Here is a 20730-nt window from a genome sequence, read left to right as displayed (position 1 = left end):
TCTTTAATGACTTGACAACAGTATCGTAATTATATCCCTTCTTAATAAGTCTATTCAAAGGTTCACCTTTGTGCTTATAAAGAATATTACCATAAAAAATTGGATGTGAAATACCTGAACGTATTAGAAGTCTGCATGTTGAGCTATATTTACGAATGATGTCTTTATACCGTGCATGTACCAAGTCATAAATATTACAGTTTTATGTTGGGAAGTTGTGTTTAAGTTCTTGATTTTGCAATTTTATAAAGGACTTTTTGTTTAATATCCCTTGGATTTCTGTGTTTTTGTTATTTTACTTTTCTTCTCAAGATATATCTCGCCAGTTTAAAAAAAATTGTGAACACTTCTATTGAAATTAAAATTTTAAAAGGTATTATACAGTATTTTTCTGACTCTACAGGTAAAAAGTAATCAAGTTAAAGTTTTACCATATCATAATAAGGTCCTGCTTTGATGTGGCCAGACTGTGGTGGTGTTATATCTACTGTAAACTTGTGATAGGTCATTCCACATTCACCAGATTTGTCAGTGCCTTAAAAAATAGAAAAGAATGTTTCACATCTAGACTCCATAAAACCACACTGAATTCATATGTACCTAGATACATACATGTCTATGTTACACCATTGTAATGCTATGCTATACCTGAGTGCAATGATTAATTCAGATTTGACCTACATTTTTTCATTTAACCCAATAAACAATTCGCCTTTTCAGAATCTAATGCATTTTGGGTAAAAATTTCAAAACCTCTGACTTAACAATTTTCTTATTTTGGTATATGAACAATTTGATTACCCATAGCCCTTTCCTCCATGGAATTTTTTTTTTAATATACTTGATTCGCATTGGATTTTTTCAGTTAAAAAAATCATCAGTTTTAAAGTGTTAATGCAATGTGAAAACCAATATTTCATCAATGAAATTCAAGTCAGATAATTCTCATGAATCTCCTTTTCATTTTGGATACAATTTTTTTTAAGTCTGATGCAGACATTTTGTAGTCAAAGCATTTCAACTGAGGTACTACACAGGCGTCAAAAGGCGTCATTATGGAGGAAAGGGTTAAGTTTGTTAGTTTGAAGATAATACATTTACATAGATGGCCTTATACACAGGAAATAAGTCACATTATATATAATTACTTACCCATGACATATACATAATATGTGTGTCCCTGGTCCAGTTGTAGAGGTGATAGTGTGTAGAATGTGTTCTTGTTGATATTACTGACAGGGAAGATACTGAACAGGTGCTGTTTCTCTTCTTCGGTAGCTGATCCTCCATCAATCTATTAATAAACAATAAGTTAACACTGTAAACATGTTTAAAAGTATGATAGCATACTATGTAAAACTACTTTTTCTAAGAACTAGCTGTTCTAAAATGGCAATCATTAACAATTAACAATTAACAAGCTCCTGTGCAGCTGCCCACTCAACCAACTGCCCACTGTACATAAACACATCAATAACCCATGCCTTTAGAAGTCTAATTGATAAAACATAAATTTGACTATGTGTCTCAGTCAATTAGGTGGAAATAATCATTTTAACTTTTTTTTCATCCTGAATACAGCTTCAATGTTTGCAATAATTCACACTAATTGCCCTGCTTACTGCATTCTTTTATAATTTTCAATATTGATATTAATAGGATAACTTTTCTATAATATATTAGAACAATTGAAAACTTACATATAATTTACAGTCAGTTCCATTGAGATCTGTGTTATTAGATATAGCTACATAATACATTAGTATGTCTAACTTGGATGTAAAACCTTCAAACTGTACATCCACCTGCCTGTCTGTGTTTATGTAGTCATTCATTATAATAGTGCCAGCTGTAATAAAAATGGTTTTATAAGCTGACTGAACTCCAATATTCTAAATGTTATTTATTCAAAAAGCTAATCATACTCAGTTGTGGTAAGAACCAGTTTAACATGTTAAACTAATTAAAAAACAAAACCAAATGGAACTGCAAAATAAATTCTGTCAAAGTAATTCAGTGCTGGAATAAGTATTTGCCATAAATCTTTAATACAGAAAATATCAAAATTTATAATCTTGATTGTTTCTTTTAAACTGTTTTCTACACAAAATACCAGCATTGTAAAGCAGTTAGGTAATGGTATATCTAAATAACACAACCTTATTTTTTGAAATACCTGTAATGGTTTATTTGAGATATAACTTACGAGTAACACCTCCATCAAATCCAACATGGAAGCCATTTGATGTTACTGTTGCAACTGAATATGATGCACTGGATGCTTTAACAGTGAAATAATAAAGTCCAGTTCCAGGTACCAGATCAAGGTTATAGAAGGTCACAGTAGTATTTTTTCCTACATTTGAAAATGGCACTATATTGTCTCTGGTCTTTGGAAATCTTCGATCTGTTCCTACAGCAACCTCATAGAATGCCACCTGTTGGTTATCTGGTTGTTCTTCTAATTTTGATTGGTCCACATGAATTCCAGGATTTCCTATTAATAATCAGAATAAAAAAATCACTTTTCTAAAAATCAACTAATTAAGCTGCATGTCAGTGTAGAGTGAACAAAGAGAGCAAAACAGAAACAAAAACAGAGCTATACTTTATAATTCATGTATCTGTTCCAGACCATATGAGTATTTGGACCGTATACGTATACTCGTACGGTCCGACCATACGCGTACGGTCGGACCGTATGAGTATACGCGTATGGTCCAGTACGAGCTGACCATACATGTGATTGGATCATATGGGTTATATTTAAACAATTTATCACAATCTTTAAATTTAGTTTTACAAATTATTATTACACAAATGTATTACAATTAGATGGATAAACTGAACAAACGAACAATTGAAATTAAATATTTGTTTAATTGTATATCTGAATCTTATGTTGGTACACTCGCCCAAGGTGACACTTGCTACAACAAGTAACGTAATATTTTTTACATTTAAAAATTAGGGGCGGTCGGATCCAGCCATTTTAAAAAGGGGGAATCCCAACGGCCAGAGTAAAAGGGGGGTCCAACTATATGCTCCCATACAAATGCATCAATCGTCAAAAAAAAGGGGGGTTCCAACAATTATGTTTACTTCAGATATCTTCAATTTCAGTGATCATAATTCAATTAATGTATAACTGATTGATATGCTAAATACTAGAGATCAACGGAGTTGATTAGCGTGATTTTTTAAAATAGTTAGAATATGAAGTTTTTATTCCAATCACAATTGAACTTTTTTATATTAATTTGAGAATTAAGTTATGTTGATCTGTAATATACATTTGTAATTAATAAACTTGACCAACTTCTTAATATTAGTCAGACCGTACACGTACAGTCCGACCGTATGAGTATTTTGAAAAAGTACGCATACGGTCCAGACCGTACGCGTACGGTCCAAATACTCATACGGTCTGGAACATATCCACTTCCCCTATTTGTATGGATATGTGAAGTTCATGCTTTTTGGAAAACCCAAAATATTTACTATTTTGTTAAAAACTAAAACATGACGTTCATATTGGTACTATGTAAGAAAGATCAGATGAGGAGTTGCAGATAAAAGACACATGGCTGCTTTGATATGGGAAATCCCCAAATCCTTAGGTTAAACAAATGAAAGGCAAAAAATGTTATATAGTTCTAAATATTCTCTGAAAAACATGGCTACTTATTTAGGATGAATAGCTGAAACAAAGTGTAAATGGATGTAACAGATTCCTGCATCATATTTTACCTGAAATCACATCCACTTGAGATGAGGCACCAGCAGGGAGTCCAAATCCATCCCAGTTAGCTGTGACCATTGTTTTAGATGGTAGGAAGTTTAAGTCATACCCTGTGATATCCCCATCAAACACTTTGCCTGGTAGTAATGGATCCTGTTCTATAGTTACTCCATCAGATCTGATGATGTAGGTATAATTCAGGGCGTTAGTCACTCTCAGTAACGAGTAATACAACTCTCCATTCTTCATATGTAGACCATCATTCATTCCTGCTGTTTTCACTGTAAAATGTAAGTTGTTTATCATTTAAAATTCTTCTGATTTCCATTAAAATTTAATCTTTTCTCTGGTGTTAATGGAAACTTATTATATAGATTTTTCAAAAGGTATTATTTTCTATATCTAAACACCTAACATATTTTTTCTACAGCTCCTTTCACCTTTGAACTTAAAAACTGAATTGATACATACTTAATTCTTTCCATTTTGTTTCTTGATAATCAAATGCAAATTAGATATTTTCATTATACGGAAGATGTCAGATCTGCTAACTACCATTTATTTCCATTCATTCATCCATCCATTTTCTTTTTAATTTCATATAATAAATACTTTACAACTCACCTCCAACATCTAGCCATTCTTGTACAACCAACCCATCCAGTCTCTGTATCTGCCATTCATATTTAACAACTGGACAAGGGTCACCTGACACATCCCATGATGCTCTGTACGTGTCAAAGCTCTCCTGGAAATTCCTAAAATAGAGGGTCATAATCCATCATTATGTAACCAGAGAGAATGAACTTCATTACAAAATTCCTAGTCTCCACATCCACTGGGACTTCAACCCAGGACCTTTGTGTTACAAAGCAGCGCTTATACTGACAGAGCTAAAGAAGTACTTCCTTAGCTCAACTGCTTAGGCTACGAATCTGCCACATTTACTAATGGAAACAGTCCAGTCACACTTCCCCTACCTCAAGAGTCATCATACCATCCTGACTCTCACACACATACCCTAGCTGGAAATCCTCTCTAACAACCGTGTTTTTTCTTAATTGGGCGTCAAATTTAACCGTAGAGCATGAATTTCATTACATAACTGTTTTTCTCCACCAGGACTCGAACCTGGGACCTTTGTGTTACAAGGCAGTGTGTATTATAACAACTGAGCTAAAGAAGAACTTCCTTAGCTCAACAACTTACAGCTGACTAAGTGTCTAACGCATTTACTAAGGGAAGCAATCCCATCACAATTATATCCTCAAATTTAAATTTTTTAAATCCATTAATACTGTTTAGTTTTCAGTTATTGATGCATTAAAAAAAATGAAAACTCATCAACTGTAATATAATGTTACAATAGTAACCATCCCATATTTAGAAGGTAGGTATAAGTGCCATTGATTAACAGTAAAAGGCTCTCTACAAAAAAATCCATTCCAAACTGGCTTATGGCACTAGATGAACAACAACCTCAACTACATGAAAAAATAGAAAAAAAACCTTACTAAGGAAAATTCATTAAAAATCGCTCATAAAAATCAAACAAGAGGTGTTTTTAGTTTATAAATGGATTAGAACATACAAATGGTGAATTTTGTGTTAATCTATATATTGTAAATTCAGAAATTATTGCAATGTTTTTATTAATGCGATAAATGCAACATAATTGTTAACACAATAATTTAAACTCGCATTTTGAAATATTATACATGAATTAAAAAGAATTTTTCTCAAAATCGTAAAAATTAAAATCGCATTAATGTCTAATATGACAAAATCGCAATAATAAGTGCACACAATAATTTCTGAATTTACAGTAGTTGAACATTCCAATAAATGACTTACACATCACCATGTGATCCTTTAAGTACATCATACACTCCTATGTGTGTAAGGGGAGGTAATCCTTGGCTGATGTAAGACAAAAACAGACCATTTGATGTTGCTACACTAGATAGTCCAGCTCCATTGGTCCCTTTGATGGATACATAAACCTAAAATAGCCAATCAAATGAAGCATACAATTCATAATCAATCTTTAATTTCTCAGTGATGAGAAACAACTTTCAACCTTTATAAGAAATTGACTCTGTAATTAGATTTAATTGTAACACCAATAGTAAACTTCTAATCTTTTGGAAAGACAAACTTTATCTTGTACTTTTCAATATACAAAAGTGAACCTTTCCATTTTGCAAGTGACCAGTGGGTGTCTTGAAATCCTTTAGTTGTGCTAGGCTGGCTTAATATGTACAATTAAAAGCTTCTGTTATCACCATATTTTCTAGACAATAAGATTAATTTTTTGTCATACTTTTATTGAAAGCATATTTAAAGTATGCAGACCAGAAGTGATAATAATAAAACAACAAAATGTACTCCCCATAAACTATTAACTGCAATGACCCATGACAAAATTGACTAACCTTTCTCTGACCCATCAAATCTAGTCCTCCAAGGGTGAAATACTTTACATCAATAGATATGTCAAAGAATGGTTTAATTTGTCCTCCACCTGGAGTAGTTCCTAAGGCTATCTGGTACCTATATACAAATTTCCATATATTGTACATTTTAATGTGTTGGAATTTGTACATTAACTTTTTTTAAACCAGAATGAGACTCTTTGGGAAGTAAATTCACAAAATAAACAATTTGAAGAAAAGATAGATCATCTTATACAAGGAAACAATATTGTGACTTCAACAAATCAGCATATACTCTTATTACAAAATGCTGCATGCTTGACAGGAGGCAGATTATTAACTGTCTGACTTAAACTGGTCAAGGAGCTAACTAACAAACTAACGCTTTAAAGATATAAATGCTATTGATCACTGCCCTTTTCAGTCAATGGAAATAAATTTAATTTTTCTTCAGATTTTCCTTAAATAGAATACACATATAGTATCCTTTTGGTTAGAAAAACCAATGTCAGTAATAATATCCTACCCCTCAATACCAGATTCTTCGTCATAAAATGGTTGCCATGTTGCTGTTACTGAAGAGAGAGATTCTGAACAGGTAGCATCTAAATCTTCACACTCTATTAAAATATAAACAATGTAAATGAGAGCATTTCAATAAAATAGTATTAATTAGAACTTGTGAAAGCGATATTTATAATTGATCTTTTTATTGTATTTCAAGCACAAATTCACCAAAACAATAGTATAAGAATTCTTCAAAAACCACAAAATTAAACTGGAATTTATCAATAAAGGTACTAAAATGACAGTATTCACACCCATTTCGCTGCTTTACCTTTTTACATAACTTAGGACTATTTCTGTTCAATATATTTGTGCAACTTTCTCTACAATAGTTCATTTGAATACATATTTACTGGTGAAAAAGTTGAAGAACCAGTTAGCCATGAAAATTAGGCCAGAGTCAAATGAATCTTCACAAAGTTGTACACCTTATGATCATTATATAAACCAAACAGTTAGTTTATATCCTCTTATAGTATCTCAGAAATTGATCTTGTAACTTAACCTTCATGTGACCTTCAATCAAAACAATTTACTAATCAATACTTGCCTTCATCATTAGAACAAATCTTTGCATTCATTCTGACAGTAGCTTCATTGTCTCTCACATCAATTCTGTATGTCGTATGAAGGTCAACAACCTTCCCATATTTTGGTGGGGTTGTATCTATGGCAACAGGACCAGAGAAAGCGTAGGTTTCCATACCCACTGTGTTAATGGCTGTAACTGTCACATAATATGACTTTCCATGTTCTAACAAGCTATTAACACCTTTAAACAAAATTGGTATCAGATATCAGAATATTACATGTATTAAGTTTACTGTTAAATAGTTACTTATCTAAAATAAATGTTACATAGCTGTCTTGTTTCAGACTTTGTTTTCATAACAATGCCACATCAAGAGAAGATACAGCAAATGTGTGCCAAGGTGGCATTAAACAACAACCAATCAATCTTATTCTTGAGTAGCAGAGCAATGTTACATTAGAAAAAACAGACAACCAAAAATAGAAATTTGTGCAAAATCATTTACAAAAAAGATTTTAGATGGTCTTATCATTCAAGCTTTATACATGGAGTAAAACTTTACCTTGTATAGAATACAGACTTGTATACCCAGACTTTACCTTGTATAGAATACAGACTTGTATACCCAGACTTTACCTTGTATAGAATACAGACTTGTATACCCATACTTTACCTTGTATAGAATACAGACTTGTATACCCAGACTTTACCTTGTATAGAAAACAGACTTGTATACCCAGACTTTACCTTGTATAGAATACAGACTTGTATACCCATACTTTACCTTTTATAGAATACAGACTTGTATACCCAGACTTTACCTTGTATAGAAAACAGACTTGTATACCCAGACTTTACCTTGTATAGAATACAGACTTGTATACCCAGACTTTACCTTGTATAGAATACAGACTTGTATACCCAGACTTTACCTTTTATAGAATACAGACTTGTATACCCAGACTTTACCTTGTATAGAATACAGACTTGTATACCCAGACTTTACCTTGTATAGAATACAGACTTGTATACACAGACTTTACCTTGTATAGAATACAGACTTGTATACACAGACTTTACCTTGTATAGAATACAGACTTGTATACCCAGACTTTACCTTGTATAGAATACAGACTTGTATACCCAGACTTTACCTTGTATAGAATACAGACTTGTATACCCAGACTTTACCTTGTATAGAATACAGACTTGTATACCCAGACTTTACCTTGTATAGAATACAGACTTGTATACCCAGACTTTACCTTGTATAGAATACAGACTTGTATACCCAGACTTTACCTTGTATAGCATACAGACTTGTATACCCAGACTTTACCTTGTATAGCATACAGACTTGTATACCCAGACTTTACCTTGTATAGCATACAGACTTGTATACCCAGACTTTACCTTGTATAGAATACAGACTTGTATACCCAGACTTTACCTTGTATAGAATACAGACTTGTATACCCAGACTTTACCTTGTATAGAATACAGACTTGTATACCCAGACTTTACCTTGTATAGAATACAGACTTGTATACCCAGACTTTACCTTGTATAGAATACAGACTTGTATACCCAGACTTTACCTTGTATAGAATACAGACTTGTATACCCAGACTTTACCTTGTATAGAATACAGACTTGTATACCCAGACTTTACCTTGTATAGAATACAGACTTGTATACCCAGACTTTACCTTGTATAGAATACAGACTTGTATACCCAGACTTTACCTTGTATAGAATACAGACTTGTATACCCAGACTTTACCTTGTATAGAATACAGACTTGTATACCCAGACTTTACCTTGTATAGAATACAGACTTGTATACCCAGACTTTACCTTGTATAGAATACAGACTTGTATACCCAGACTTTACCTTGTATAGAATACAGACTTGTATACCCAGACACTGTATGACCAGCCAGAATATCATTGGAACCCTGTGATGACCCCATAGAAATGTTGAAGTTCTCTATTGGACTTTCATTGTCTAAGAACCCTGTCCATTTACAATGAATTGGCATTTCAAGCTAAAATAGAAAATAAAACATTGCATGAAAGTACTCTTTATAGACCAGTTGATAAATTATTGAATTCCCAAAAATTACATAATAAAAACTCATCATTCTCTTCTTTTGTAATGGTATGAAACATCTTTGACCTTTAATTTCTTAAAAACAAAAAGTATAAATTTTCAACAATAACTGATTCATTGATTCGTTTACTAAATGAGAAATCCTGTTATACATAGACAATACTTTAAACTTTTATTCTATTATTTTAAAAGCTAGAAACTTACACCTTTTTGGAATTGGATTAAAATGAGTAAGGATAGTATTGACATTTTGATTTATGTTAAGTTAACATATTGCATGCATGGTACCACACAACAAACGGTGTTAAACACTTACACCAACATATTCTGGACACTGTACCACACCAGGCCCTGGAGGGGTTGTGTCAATGATTACTCCACCAGACATACTCTGGCTGACCAATCCAGCTTTGTTTTCTGCCCAGATATTTATAATGTTGGGCTTTCCTAAAGAAAATATGTTTCAAATTATAAATCATGAATATAAAGGTCCAAGCTGTTGATACACAGACAACAAAATGTGTTAATAAATCAAAGGTCAAAATTTGAACAGTTAACATAATAAATTGTACGTTTTTAGTAAATTACTAACCGTAACAGAAAAACACTTTAACCTAGTAATGTATTGATTTCACATTATAATTTAAATTTTTAGTGACTCCTGACGATTAAGAACTTTTTATAGACACCTGTCTAGTGTTGAAGATTTTATTTAGCCCTCTAGATGTCTTTTTAAAATTTCAATTCTGAATTGCTGTCTCATAGATGTATACCCCTATCTCCTTTTATTTCTTATGTATACCCTTCAAATCTTGAACTGACCTGTTAAGTCAGGAGTGACTAATGCCAGTGGAAGTTCACTGAGGAGTACAGATGAAACATCCACCTCTTTCCTAGGTGAAACATCTTCAGCATAGGGATAAGTTCCTACTGAGTACCAAGCCCTCTCAATACCACTTTCTGTGTCGTTGTAATGCCACATAGCAGACAGGGAATCAGCTGATTTCTGGTAAACAGATCCTCCTGATAGTATATTATTGTCAGATGATGTGAGGCCTGTCAATCTAAATATTCAAATACAATATTCAGTGAGATAATGGATATAAAATTAATGTGCTTGGTAATGTGTAAAACTTCAATGATATCTATCAAGTACACCTAAAGCTAGAATGGGTTTGGAAGAACCCCATTAAAACAAAAGATACTATTTCAGACTATGAAATGCAAATCACATTAATTCCCCCTTGAAGACATCCTAGCATACAGACTTGTTTATACGGAAAAATATGTCAGACAAAATAAATTATATATTGCTTTGTTAAAAAGTCATAGGACAGTAGCTTTTGTGTTAGCATGCAGACTATGTACTTTGCACTTGCTTCCATCAACTGTGAGCATTCTTTTGAAAGGAATAATTTTGTTGCTTACCTTTCTTTTGTTGGCAAATTTTAGATAGTTTCTATCAAATTTTATTTACAGCTTTTCTAAATTAATGGTGATTAATTAAGAGTTTATTTTGATCTACACATTGGATAGAGAAATGTCTATTGTATAAATATGTATGTCGACCATATATATGTCTTCTGTTTTATTTATGATTAATGTATTAAACAGGAGTTTTCAAAAAATCATACACATAGTCTGAAGAAAGTTGAAACAAGTAATCAATGAGGTAAACAAAAATAAATACCTGTCAATTGCTATTATAGGAGGAGTTATATCGACAGTAAACCCATCAGATGTAGCCTCAATCACATTTCCTGCATTAGTAATACCCCTGATTGTAGTGTAGTATGTTGTCTCTGGTTCTAGAGGGAGAGTTATCTGTGCATACCCTGAACTGGTTACTCCTGAAAATTATTAAAAAAAAATTCAATATGAATTTTTCTAAATGTACGCATATATGTTAATCCTGAAAGATATTTATAAAAAATTTGATACAAATGCTGGAAATGCTGGAAATTTTGTCAGATTTTTTTAATTTCTATTCTATACATTTTTCCAACCTTTATAAAAAAAGAAGATGTGGTATGATTGCCAATGAGACAACTCTCCACAAGAGACCAAATGACACAGAAATTTACAACTATAGGTCATCGTACGGCCTTCAACAGTGAGCAATGCCCATACCACATAGTCAGCTATAAAAGGACCCGAAATGACATTATTCCTTTTTTTAACATGCATTACAACAGGAATAAAGGTTCTGTAGTATTTTTTTTCAATTTCATTTTAAAGATAGTGTGTAATGATAATGCTATATCATCTTATCCATCTGTTTACATTTATACAGACTCCGCCTATCTTATCTTGATTGACAGTTTAAACAGTTACGCTGTATTACACCTAATCTTACCATCTCCTTTCACATCTTTCTCTTCGTTATGGATGATTCCATGTGGCATGAAGGGTTGTACTTCCTCTCCTCCCTGTGAAGTCCCAACAGCCCATTCATAGGCCATAACACCATGGAGGTGGCTCTCAAACCCTGTATACTGTACACTGACTGTTGAAATGTCTGACTGGTAGTCAAGGTCGTCACCAACATCTGACATAATTGGAATTTCTGTTCTGTCTGCTCCATCAATAACTATACCTATACAATAAATATAATACTAGGTATTGAGAAATGTGTGTGTCTAATTTCATAATGCCTATGGTATGCATTAACCATGAAATTTGCCTGCTATACACATTTTTTTTTAAATTATTTAAATGAAGTGGACAAGGCCATGAAATGAATTGTATATGCTCCGGCCAGTGTAGATGAATACCTGTCCCATGATCAAAGGAAGATAACATGATGGGTTTAGATATGATTAGATTTTTGTACCTATTCTAAAATTAAAAGGAGCTAATTAACTAATGCTTATTACCTGGTTCATCTTCATCAACAACCATGATAGGTGAAGATATGACAGGATCACTCTCTAGACTAGCTCCAAGGGAGGTAACAAATGTTAAGATTTCTTACCTGGTTCATCTTCATCCACTACCATGATAGGTGAAGATATGACGGGATCACTCTCTTGACCTGCTCCATTGATAGCCTTCAGACTGACGTAGTACACTGGATAATGAGCTGTCTCATTACTGACAGTCAATGTCAAACCTTTGATGTATATATCAGTATCTGATCCATAATCTTTCCATGAGGAAATGTCTGTTCCTCCTGCAATATACAACAAGAATGAGTCCATAGTACAAGGATGCCCCACTCGCACTATAATTTTCCATGTTCAGTGGACCGTGGAATTAGGATCATAACTTTAATTTGGAATTAAAATTAGAAAGATCATATCATAGGTAACATGTGTACTAAGTTTCAAGTTGATGTGACTTCAACTTCATCAAAAACTACCTTGACTAAAAACTTTAATCAAAACTTTCACCTGAAATTCGCACTATCATTTTCTATGTTCAGTGAACTGTGAAATTGGGGTCAAAACTTTAATTTGGCATTCAAATTAGAAAGATCATATCATGGGGAACATGTGTACTAAGTTTCAAGTTGATGTGACTTCAACTAGATCAAAAACTACCTTGACCAAAAACTTTAACCTGAAGCAGGATGAAAGGACAGACAGACAAACGGACGGAGACACAGACCAGAAAACATAATGCCCCTCTACTATCGTAGGTGGGGCATAAAAATCATTGATAACTGAATTTCTGTTTATCAACAAGTTTGTACATATTCAATTCATAGTTTCTAAGTCAGATGAATAAGCTTATCACTTAACCATCTGTTCCATTCCTGATACTAAAACCTATATATATGGTGGGCAATGATTCTTAATTTATTGTACTCTATCAAATGCTTATCAAATATCATAAACACATTTTATTAGACTTTCTGTGAAGTCATAAATATCAAGGGTGAAAATGAGTTTTTTCAACAACCAATTTGCACATAATAAATCAAAATTGTACTGCTCTGAAGCCAAACCTCAACCAACTTATGATGGGCTTCTTTTTCAAAATTTGATGCCACTGGTGTTTCTATAGAGGCATAACAGTAATAGTACCTACCTTTAGTAGTACCCACAGCCACCTTGTAGCCAACCACACCAGACTGATGATCATCTGCATCCCAAGCGGCTTTAATGCCACTGGTGTCCGCCTGCCACACATAGCCATCAATGTCTTCTTCATGTCCTTCAGATAGTGTACCAACTTTCAACCAATGGATCTACAAGTACAAATATTCAATTATGTAAAGATTGAATTCTAATACATGTGTATCAGTAATTTAATTGTCCTTTGTAATACATATCAATAAATGATGAAGTGTAGAATAGTAAAATTGGGTGCCTCAAGTTCATTAGTTGAGTAGTCTAGGCAGTTGATATATAAACATAATAAGTTATCTTAGGCTGCCATCACTATTGGTTTCAAGACTTGCTAAGGCCATTTGTAGAGATGGACAGTGCACTTGATTTATTTGATGGGATAATTCTGTCATTTACCAAATGAAGGGCAGAGATAGCCTTAAATAATGTTCTCCTGCTTATATTGCATTATATTATGTTAGGTTGCATATTCCTATGATCCCTTTTTCATTTCAAATTGTAAAGGAACTTAGAACTATAAAACAAGTAAACACAGGGCAGAAAGGTAGGTCCTATTACTGTAATGTACAGGAAGACACTAACATCTACAGAATTAGTAGTTATTAATCATTCAACCTAGTATCAGCAACAAAACTTCTTTTTAAAACTAAAATAAAAGTTTTATCACTGCCTCTCTATTAATTATAAATTGTCATCAAAATCCAGTTTTGTCAATACTGTAGATTCATTAATTTTCATGGGTATCAATTTTCGTGGATTGCTGAAAATTTGCATATTCATGGATATTTGATTTCGTAGTTTTGCCAACCTCTGTATACAAAACCTATTGAAAATATGTTATTCGTTGAACATTTGAATTTGTGGTTCACCTGTGCCAACAAACCCATGAAAGTTGGTGTCAAATGAATAATAATGAATCCACAGTATGTCCCTGTTTACTTACTATAGGGGGTTCATGGTCTATCACCACCCCACTGGTATCAAAGGCTGCTACAAATCCTGCTTTGTTAACAGCCCCCACCCTGATGCTGTACAATCCTCCCTGGTGCAGCGACAGGCCTGTGTGTGTATATTTAGCTCTGTGTATATCATCTTTTACTTCTAACCATGCTCCATGTTTGTCTGAAATAAGACAAAAGGTTGTTTACATAATTATATGAAACTCTCCTCTCTACTGAAGTTGAAAGATTATTAAACATTTCCACTTATCTTTTAACAAATTTGTTAATAATCTGTTTCTCCTTTTTCATTCAAAAATGTATTATACAAAAAACCTACAATTTAACAGTTCAAAGACGACAGTATTTTTCTTATAAATGGAATAATTATTTCATTTTAAACCAATTATAAAGTAAATATTGACATAATAGCATCTACTGAATAATTTTCAGCAAAACTGACTCAATTTTACCATTTTTAATTTAATATTTATTTGACTAAAATGTATTAACATGGATTCATCTATTTTTTCGAGGATTCCAATTTTTGTTGACACAGGATTTTTTTTATGTTTGTTGATATTTGATTTCATGGTTTTGTCAAAATTTGTACTTCGTTGGATGTTTGAATTTACTTCAGCAATGAAATCCACGAAAATTGGTATCCAACAAATAATAATGAATCACCAGTATACTTTAAGTACATTAAGGCATTTAAAATAATAATATAATATCAATCCATACTAGGTACAATCTGTGTGGTGATTCCCTGATGTCTCTCATATATTTGGAATTTATAATGGTCCAGTCCAGACTCCTCATCCACAAACTTGAAGTTGGCTGACAATGTGGTATTCCCAGACTACAATATACCATTGAAACGTTCTAAACATAAATTGGTTAAAAAGTAAAGAGCTATAGTAACTCTAATGAATTATTTCACATTGACTTTTAAAAAAAATCTATCTAAAAATAACAAAAATACAGAAATTAAAATTTGAAAGTAATTTATCAAATGCCAAAATCAAAAGCTCAAACTGATCAAACGAATGGATAACAACTGTCATATTACTTACTTGGTAAAGGCATTTTTTATGTAGAAAACGGTGGTTTAAACCTGGTTTTTTATAGCTAGCTAAACCTCTCACTTGTATGACAGTCACATAAAATTCCATTATATTGATGATTTGTTTACAAAAAAAAAAGACATAATAAGTAAAAATGTCAAAAATATAATATAAATGTGTTCGAAGAGACATGCAAGGTGTATCATAGGTGGGAACTGCGGCCAATTTGAAATACCCCTATTTCATTTTTGTTTACTCAATCAGTAAAAGAAAGAGTGGGTAGCAGCTGTGGTTTTACATATTTTAAAATAAATAAAAGTGAAACTCTGAAATCACAAAAGAGAGGAAAAAGGAGGATGCAAGTCTTGCATTATAATGGAACAATGTATCATATTGGATTCATTACCTGAAATTCTATATCCTTTCCTGGTTCCAAACCATCTCCCAGACTTATTAAGGTTGGAGGTGTCAGATCTACCACAAACCCATTTGTAGTATTCACAATAGTATTCAATGCTCCATTAGTTGTTCTAAGGTTGACCTTGACTTTATCCTTATGTTGAAGGTGAAAGTTCAACCATTTGACACTTCTTGTAGTATTGGAATATGGAACCCAGTCTCTGATAACACTGTAGTCATTTGTCTGATTCCTGGACAAATGGTAAAGTAGCATTTAAAAATAATATGTGAGAAGAAGGCTATTAAAAAAACAAACATATTTTTATATTATGTCATACATGTATATTTTGAAGAACAAAATCACTATAATGATAATTTGGTTATTTACATATATATATTCATTAAATTAGAATTAAACTTAAGTTTGATAAACCTTTCCCCTTCTAGTTTGAGAGAAAATTTTGAAAATAGACCAATCAGAATCAAAGATGTCTCTCAGGGTCATGCTTTTCATCCAATGGATAAACAACAGAAAAGGAAATTATTTCTTTAATATTGGTATTATTCTCAAGTAATGTTTGGTTTTTGAATAAAATAGCATTTTCATCTGAAGAAAAGTGATATTCTCTGTACAAAACGTCTTATGTGTTTACATGTATAATCATAGCAAAATAATATTGCATAAAACAAATACTGTCCTTAATTGTTTCTGTAAATAAGTGCTTTAATTGACTTTTGAAAAACAAATTCAGATCATCCAAAAACATAGAAATTGTCTTATATAAACATAAAAACAGAACTTTTGTGATAATGATCTACATACGGAGCTCTCTCAACTTGTACTTCATACTGTTTGATGGTAGACTCGGGATCATAGTAGTTTCTCCATTGTACCTCAACCTTGGCAGGACTTGGAGAAAACTCAATATCTTTAAAACCAGTAACATTACCATCAACAACCTGTCCTGGCACTGGCTTTGTCAAATCTACTGTCACTGAAAATAAATTGTTCATCTTTTATAAATATTAGTTGCAAAAAAATTGCATAATCATGATAATTGAGTGAAATTACACTTGACAATTCATTGTATACTATAATCATGTTTACTTATTGTAATGAAAGGGTCTATAGAACTGGAAAGTATCATAAAATTGTATGTAAAATATCCGCCCGGTTTAATCCTAAATAATACATGAAATTATCATTTACCCAAGGCAGCTCATGATACATTTTTAGATAACTTTCTTAACATTAATTCTAAATGCTTGACAACACCTTCCCTTGTTCCACAATGTCACAACTAACCTCCATTTGATATTCCCACACAGTTCCTCTGTCTAATGGCTCCATTGTAAGCCCACACTGTGGTGTAATAAGTCTTTCCATGTTCTAGATATTGACCTGTAGACAAGGGTACACATGCTTCATGTGTTTTCCTGTTGTACTGAGTCAGGTTGGCAATGTCTGTAACATTAATGTCTGGTAGAGAGCCTGCACTCACCATGTAAAAGGCAATACCTGACTCAGGATCATAGAAGTGTAACCAGTTAGCACATAGCTGCAAAAAAACAATTCATAATAAGTTTTAAAACTGAAGAAAAACTGTTTATAGAACATCAACATAGCAGTGTACGAATTCATACATTATTTGTAGATTTATGAAACTGTATTTCTGAAAACATATGTGAACAAGATCTATAACAATATATCAAAATTGTAATACAGTAACTATACATTTGTTTTTAAAAAGTGGGCAAATAAGGTATGGTATAATATATAATAGACAAATATGTTTCTTTACTAAGCTTTAGAAAGCATGTAATCAAATAATGACATGCTTCGCTATTGATACAAAACATGTGTTCTTTGTAGTGGGACATGGTGGTGCCAAATCCTTTCTGTGTCTGATATCATATGCATGGTCTTATTTCCATTCCATCAAAATTTAAAAAAACCTTGAACAACCAAGTGTTTTTGTAATAATTAAATTTTAATCTACAAAGACTGAAATTCAACCAAACATTCAATAAATTCAATAAAATAACAATTTGGGGAAGTTGTATGTGAGACAAATCTTTCTCGAAATCAAAAGATAGGGTATACACCAATCTATCATTGTTACACTTACAGTATCAAAGTTTTTGGTGTAAAGTAGGTCTGTTCCATACAATGGTCCATCATTTACTGTACCAGGTTCTGGTGGGGTCTTGTCTATAATAATGGCCTGATCAGCTACACCTATAGTCCTCAAATCAACTACAAGAAGAGAACAAAAAATGCATTAATTTTTATATTCATTGAAAGGGTCAAACACCAATGGTAATGAGATCTTTAAAAATTTTGCCACATAAAAAATAAATTGTTTTACGAATTTTTCATATTTCAACTACTAATCAAAACTCTTTAAGGCTATAGGCTTCACATTCTAACATTACACAGTTGTCATGATAAATACTAAATGTAATTTTCAATTTTATAATAACATAAACCTTAAATTGTCTTGTGTCTGAACAAGAATATACAGTTATTGCATTACATATTAGTTTTTTGTGAATTGATGCACTTCTCTTCTTAGAAATTTTTATCAAATAAAACCACAGCTGACTGTAAAACAAGTTGAAGGTTTCATGTTAAAAAAAAGTCACTTTAAAGGACTTTAATAGCAAAATTTAAACACGAGTGTGTCATGAATTGATACGCTACATTTTTTTTTTCCATTTGAAGAATTGAAGTAAAATTTAAATCCTGGAACTCTATAATATATATTAACCTACCTCTATTAACTGCCTTGATTTTGATCCAGATTGGTATACCATTTGACAGTCTTTTAGTGTATGAAATGTTAGGGTTAAAGGTTAGTCTTGTCCATTCCATCTCATCACAATCACGTGTGGTGTGTCCAAAACATAAATCATTGGACTCTAGTCCAGAATCTGGATCACTAAAATGAAGGAAAAAAAATAACTAACAAGTAATCTTACTAAAAATCTAGAAAGATTAAGGAGTAATCTTTTACGTCTATATTTGGCCATACATATATATAGGAAGTTTAAAATATGATAAATGTATCAACAAAACTTACCTAGAATTGTGTTTGGCTGTCAGTTCTAATGTATCTTCATCATAGTTGATATCAAATATCTCCCACACAAATGGAGGAGAATTGTCCACTATATATGGTGTGGTATGACATACTGTTGTTGATAATGGCCCTCCATACTTAACTTCATTTAAAGCTCTCACTGTGATAAAGTATGTTCCATCTGAAAACATGTCATATAATCTATGTTCAATTTCAAATTACAAAAGTTCATGACCATTCAACTCATACTTGAAACATTGATGGATTCGTCATTAAAGCCCCTTTCAACAATGTAGTGCTATTTTGTGGGGGTCAGTTTTTATTTGTGGAGGAAGCCAGAGTGCCCTGATACAACAACCAACCTTTGGTAGGAAAAAACTCATACTTGAGATATCAGGTATGACATTATAGAATCTAAACTATAATTTCTAGTACACATGCAGTTAACCTTTTATAGGGCCTTGTTCTGATTGGTTCCCTTCCCACATCTCACAAAGCAATTAGAGAGCAAGATTTCAAGAGTTGCCAGTAGGGAATTCCTTACATCATTGGTTGTTATTAATACATATAAGCTGAACTAAAATACCCTATCTGCAATAAAGGAGTGACCTTCAACAATGAGCAAAGCCCGTAACGCATAGTTACCTGGAAGTATTGTATATGGAGCTGGTATTGGACTGATCATGGCTGAATTAGTCCACTGTGACTTGTCGAACAGATGTTTATGTGGATCATGATGAGGGTGGATTAAATCCTCACAATGTTGTTTACCCACTGTAATTGTGTATCCCAATAATCCACTCTCCTTGTCATTAAAACCATCCCAGTTAGCTGAAATAGTGATATATCTCTTTTAATGATCATGGAATCCTAGCAAGTTCTTAACACACACTTTTTATATGCCAATTTAAAAATACCTTTCTTTCTTAGAACCCATGAACAACAGTAAAAGTAAAGGATTCAGAAAGATGAAAATATGATGCAACAGTCTTAATAACTTAAATATAATCTTGAAATAAGTCTTATTTAAAAAAACTAACAATTGGTATACTGTGTAATGTCAGAGATAGTTTGGAATATATTTGATTTTAAGGCCAAATTTGGCTTCCAATGGCAATTGTACTTCTCCTTTCAAAATCAAACAGCCTGAATAGAAAAATAGTGAATAATATTGAATCTCACTAGATGCAGTAGAATCTATATTCCTTTAAAGGTAAAGCAATGACATGACATATAGATATCTTTCAAATTCTTGCACTTTCCTGTACATTTCCTATGTCACAACAAGAGCCGATTGTTCAATAATATAGTGTTATTAACTGGCTGTTTCTGTATTGGCACTGGTATAGATTCAAGGTTTGCTGTATTGGCCTCGAGACCCGTAGGGTCGAGGGCCAATACAGCTGACCGAGAATCTATACCAGTGCCAATACAGAAACAGCCAGTTAATAACACTTTTATTAAATGATTATAAGAGAATTAAAAACCGGAAGTAAACGTCCCGTATGAGCCCATGGGCCAATACAGCTTTTTTCCCGCTTTTTTCTGTATTGGCCCTGTTTTTTTCCGTTTTAAAACTTTAAGACGTTACAAAACATTGCACATCATTAAACCTGTTTATTTTATGACTTTAATTTAAAAAATATTATACAAATGTTTTTATGCATAACGATACTTCCAAAGTTAAGTAATGGCGTAAGAAAATTGAAAACCGGAAGTGAACGTCCTGTATTAGCCCTAGGGCTAATACGGCTTTTTTCCCGCTTTTTTCTGTATTGGCC

At 32.6% G+C, this 20730-nt stretch overlaps 1 protein-coding gene across 1 annotated transcript in view; it reads right to left on the bottom strand.

The window, feature by feature from the left end:
- Positions 1-20730, bottom strand: part of LOC139483021 (uncharacterized) — a 136689-nt gene that overhangs the window by 25631 nt on the left and 90328 nt on the right. Inside the window, exons 90-115 of the mRNA XM_071267050.1 lie at positions 19595-19780; positions 18950-19130; positions 18642-18808; positions 17996-18123; positions 17173-17425; positions 16690-16861; positions 15874-16117; positions 15145-15262; positions 14406-14584; positions 13422-13581; positions 12364-12561; positions 11746-11985; positions 11080-11239; positions 10212-10453; positions 9706-9836; positions 9171-9324; positions 7295-7516; positions 6704-6797; positions 6178-6295; positions 5597-5745; positions 4367-4500; positions 3751-4023; positions 2207-2497; positions 1701-1849; positions 1153-1294; positions 432-535 (exon numbers count right to left, since the gene is read on the bottom strand). Coding sequence (XP_071123151.1) covers positions 432-535; positions 1153-1294; positions 1701-1849; positions 2207-2497; positions 3751-4023; positions 4367-4500; positions 5597-5745; positions 6178-6295; positions 6704-6797; positions 7295-7516; positions 9171-9324; positions 9706-9836; positions 10212-10453; positions 11080-11239; positions 11746-11985; positions 12364-12561; positions 13422-13581; positions 14406-14584; positions 15145-15262; positions 15874-16117; positions 16690-16861; positions 17173-17425; positions 17996-18123; positions 18642-18808; positions 18950-19130; positions 19595-19780 — 4589 coding nt within the window. The remainder of the gene's footprint in view (positions 1-431; positions 536-1152; positions 1295-1700; positions 1850-2206; positions 2498-3750; positions 4024-4366; positions 4501-5596; positions 5746-6177; positions 6296-6703; positions 6798-7294; positions 7517-9170; positions 9325-9705; positions 9837-10211; positions 10454-11079; positions 11240-11745; positions 11986-12363; positions 12562-13421; positions 13582-14405; positions 14585-15144; positions 15263-15873; positions 16118-16689; positions 16862-17172; positions 17426-17995; positions 18124-18641; positions 18809-18949; positions 19131-19594; positions 19781-20730) is intronic.

Source organism: Mytilus edulis, chromosome 7 (genome assembly GCF_963676685.1).
Source record: "Mytilus edulis chromosome 7, xbMytEdul2.2, whole genome shotgun sequence".
Classification (NCBI taxonomy): domain Eukaryota; kingdom Metazoa; phylum Mollusca; class Bivalvia; order Mytilida; family Mytilidae; genus Mytilus; species Mytilus edulis.
The sequence above is the reverse complement of the archived record's forward strand: the minus strand, read 5'-3'. Positions and strand labels throughout refer to the sequence as shown.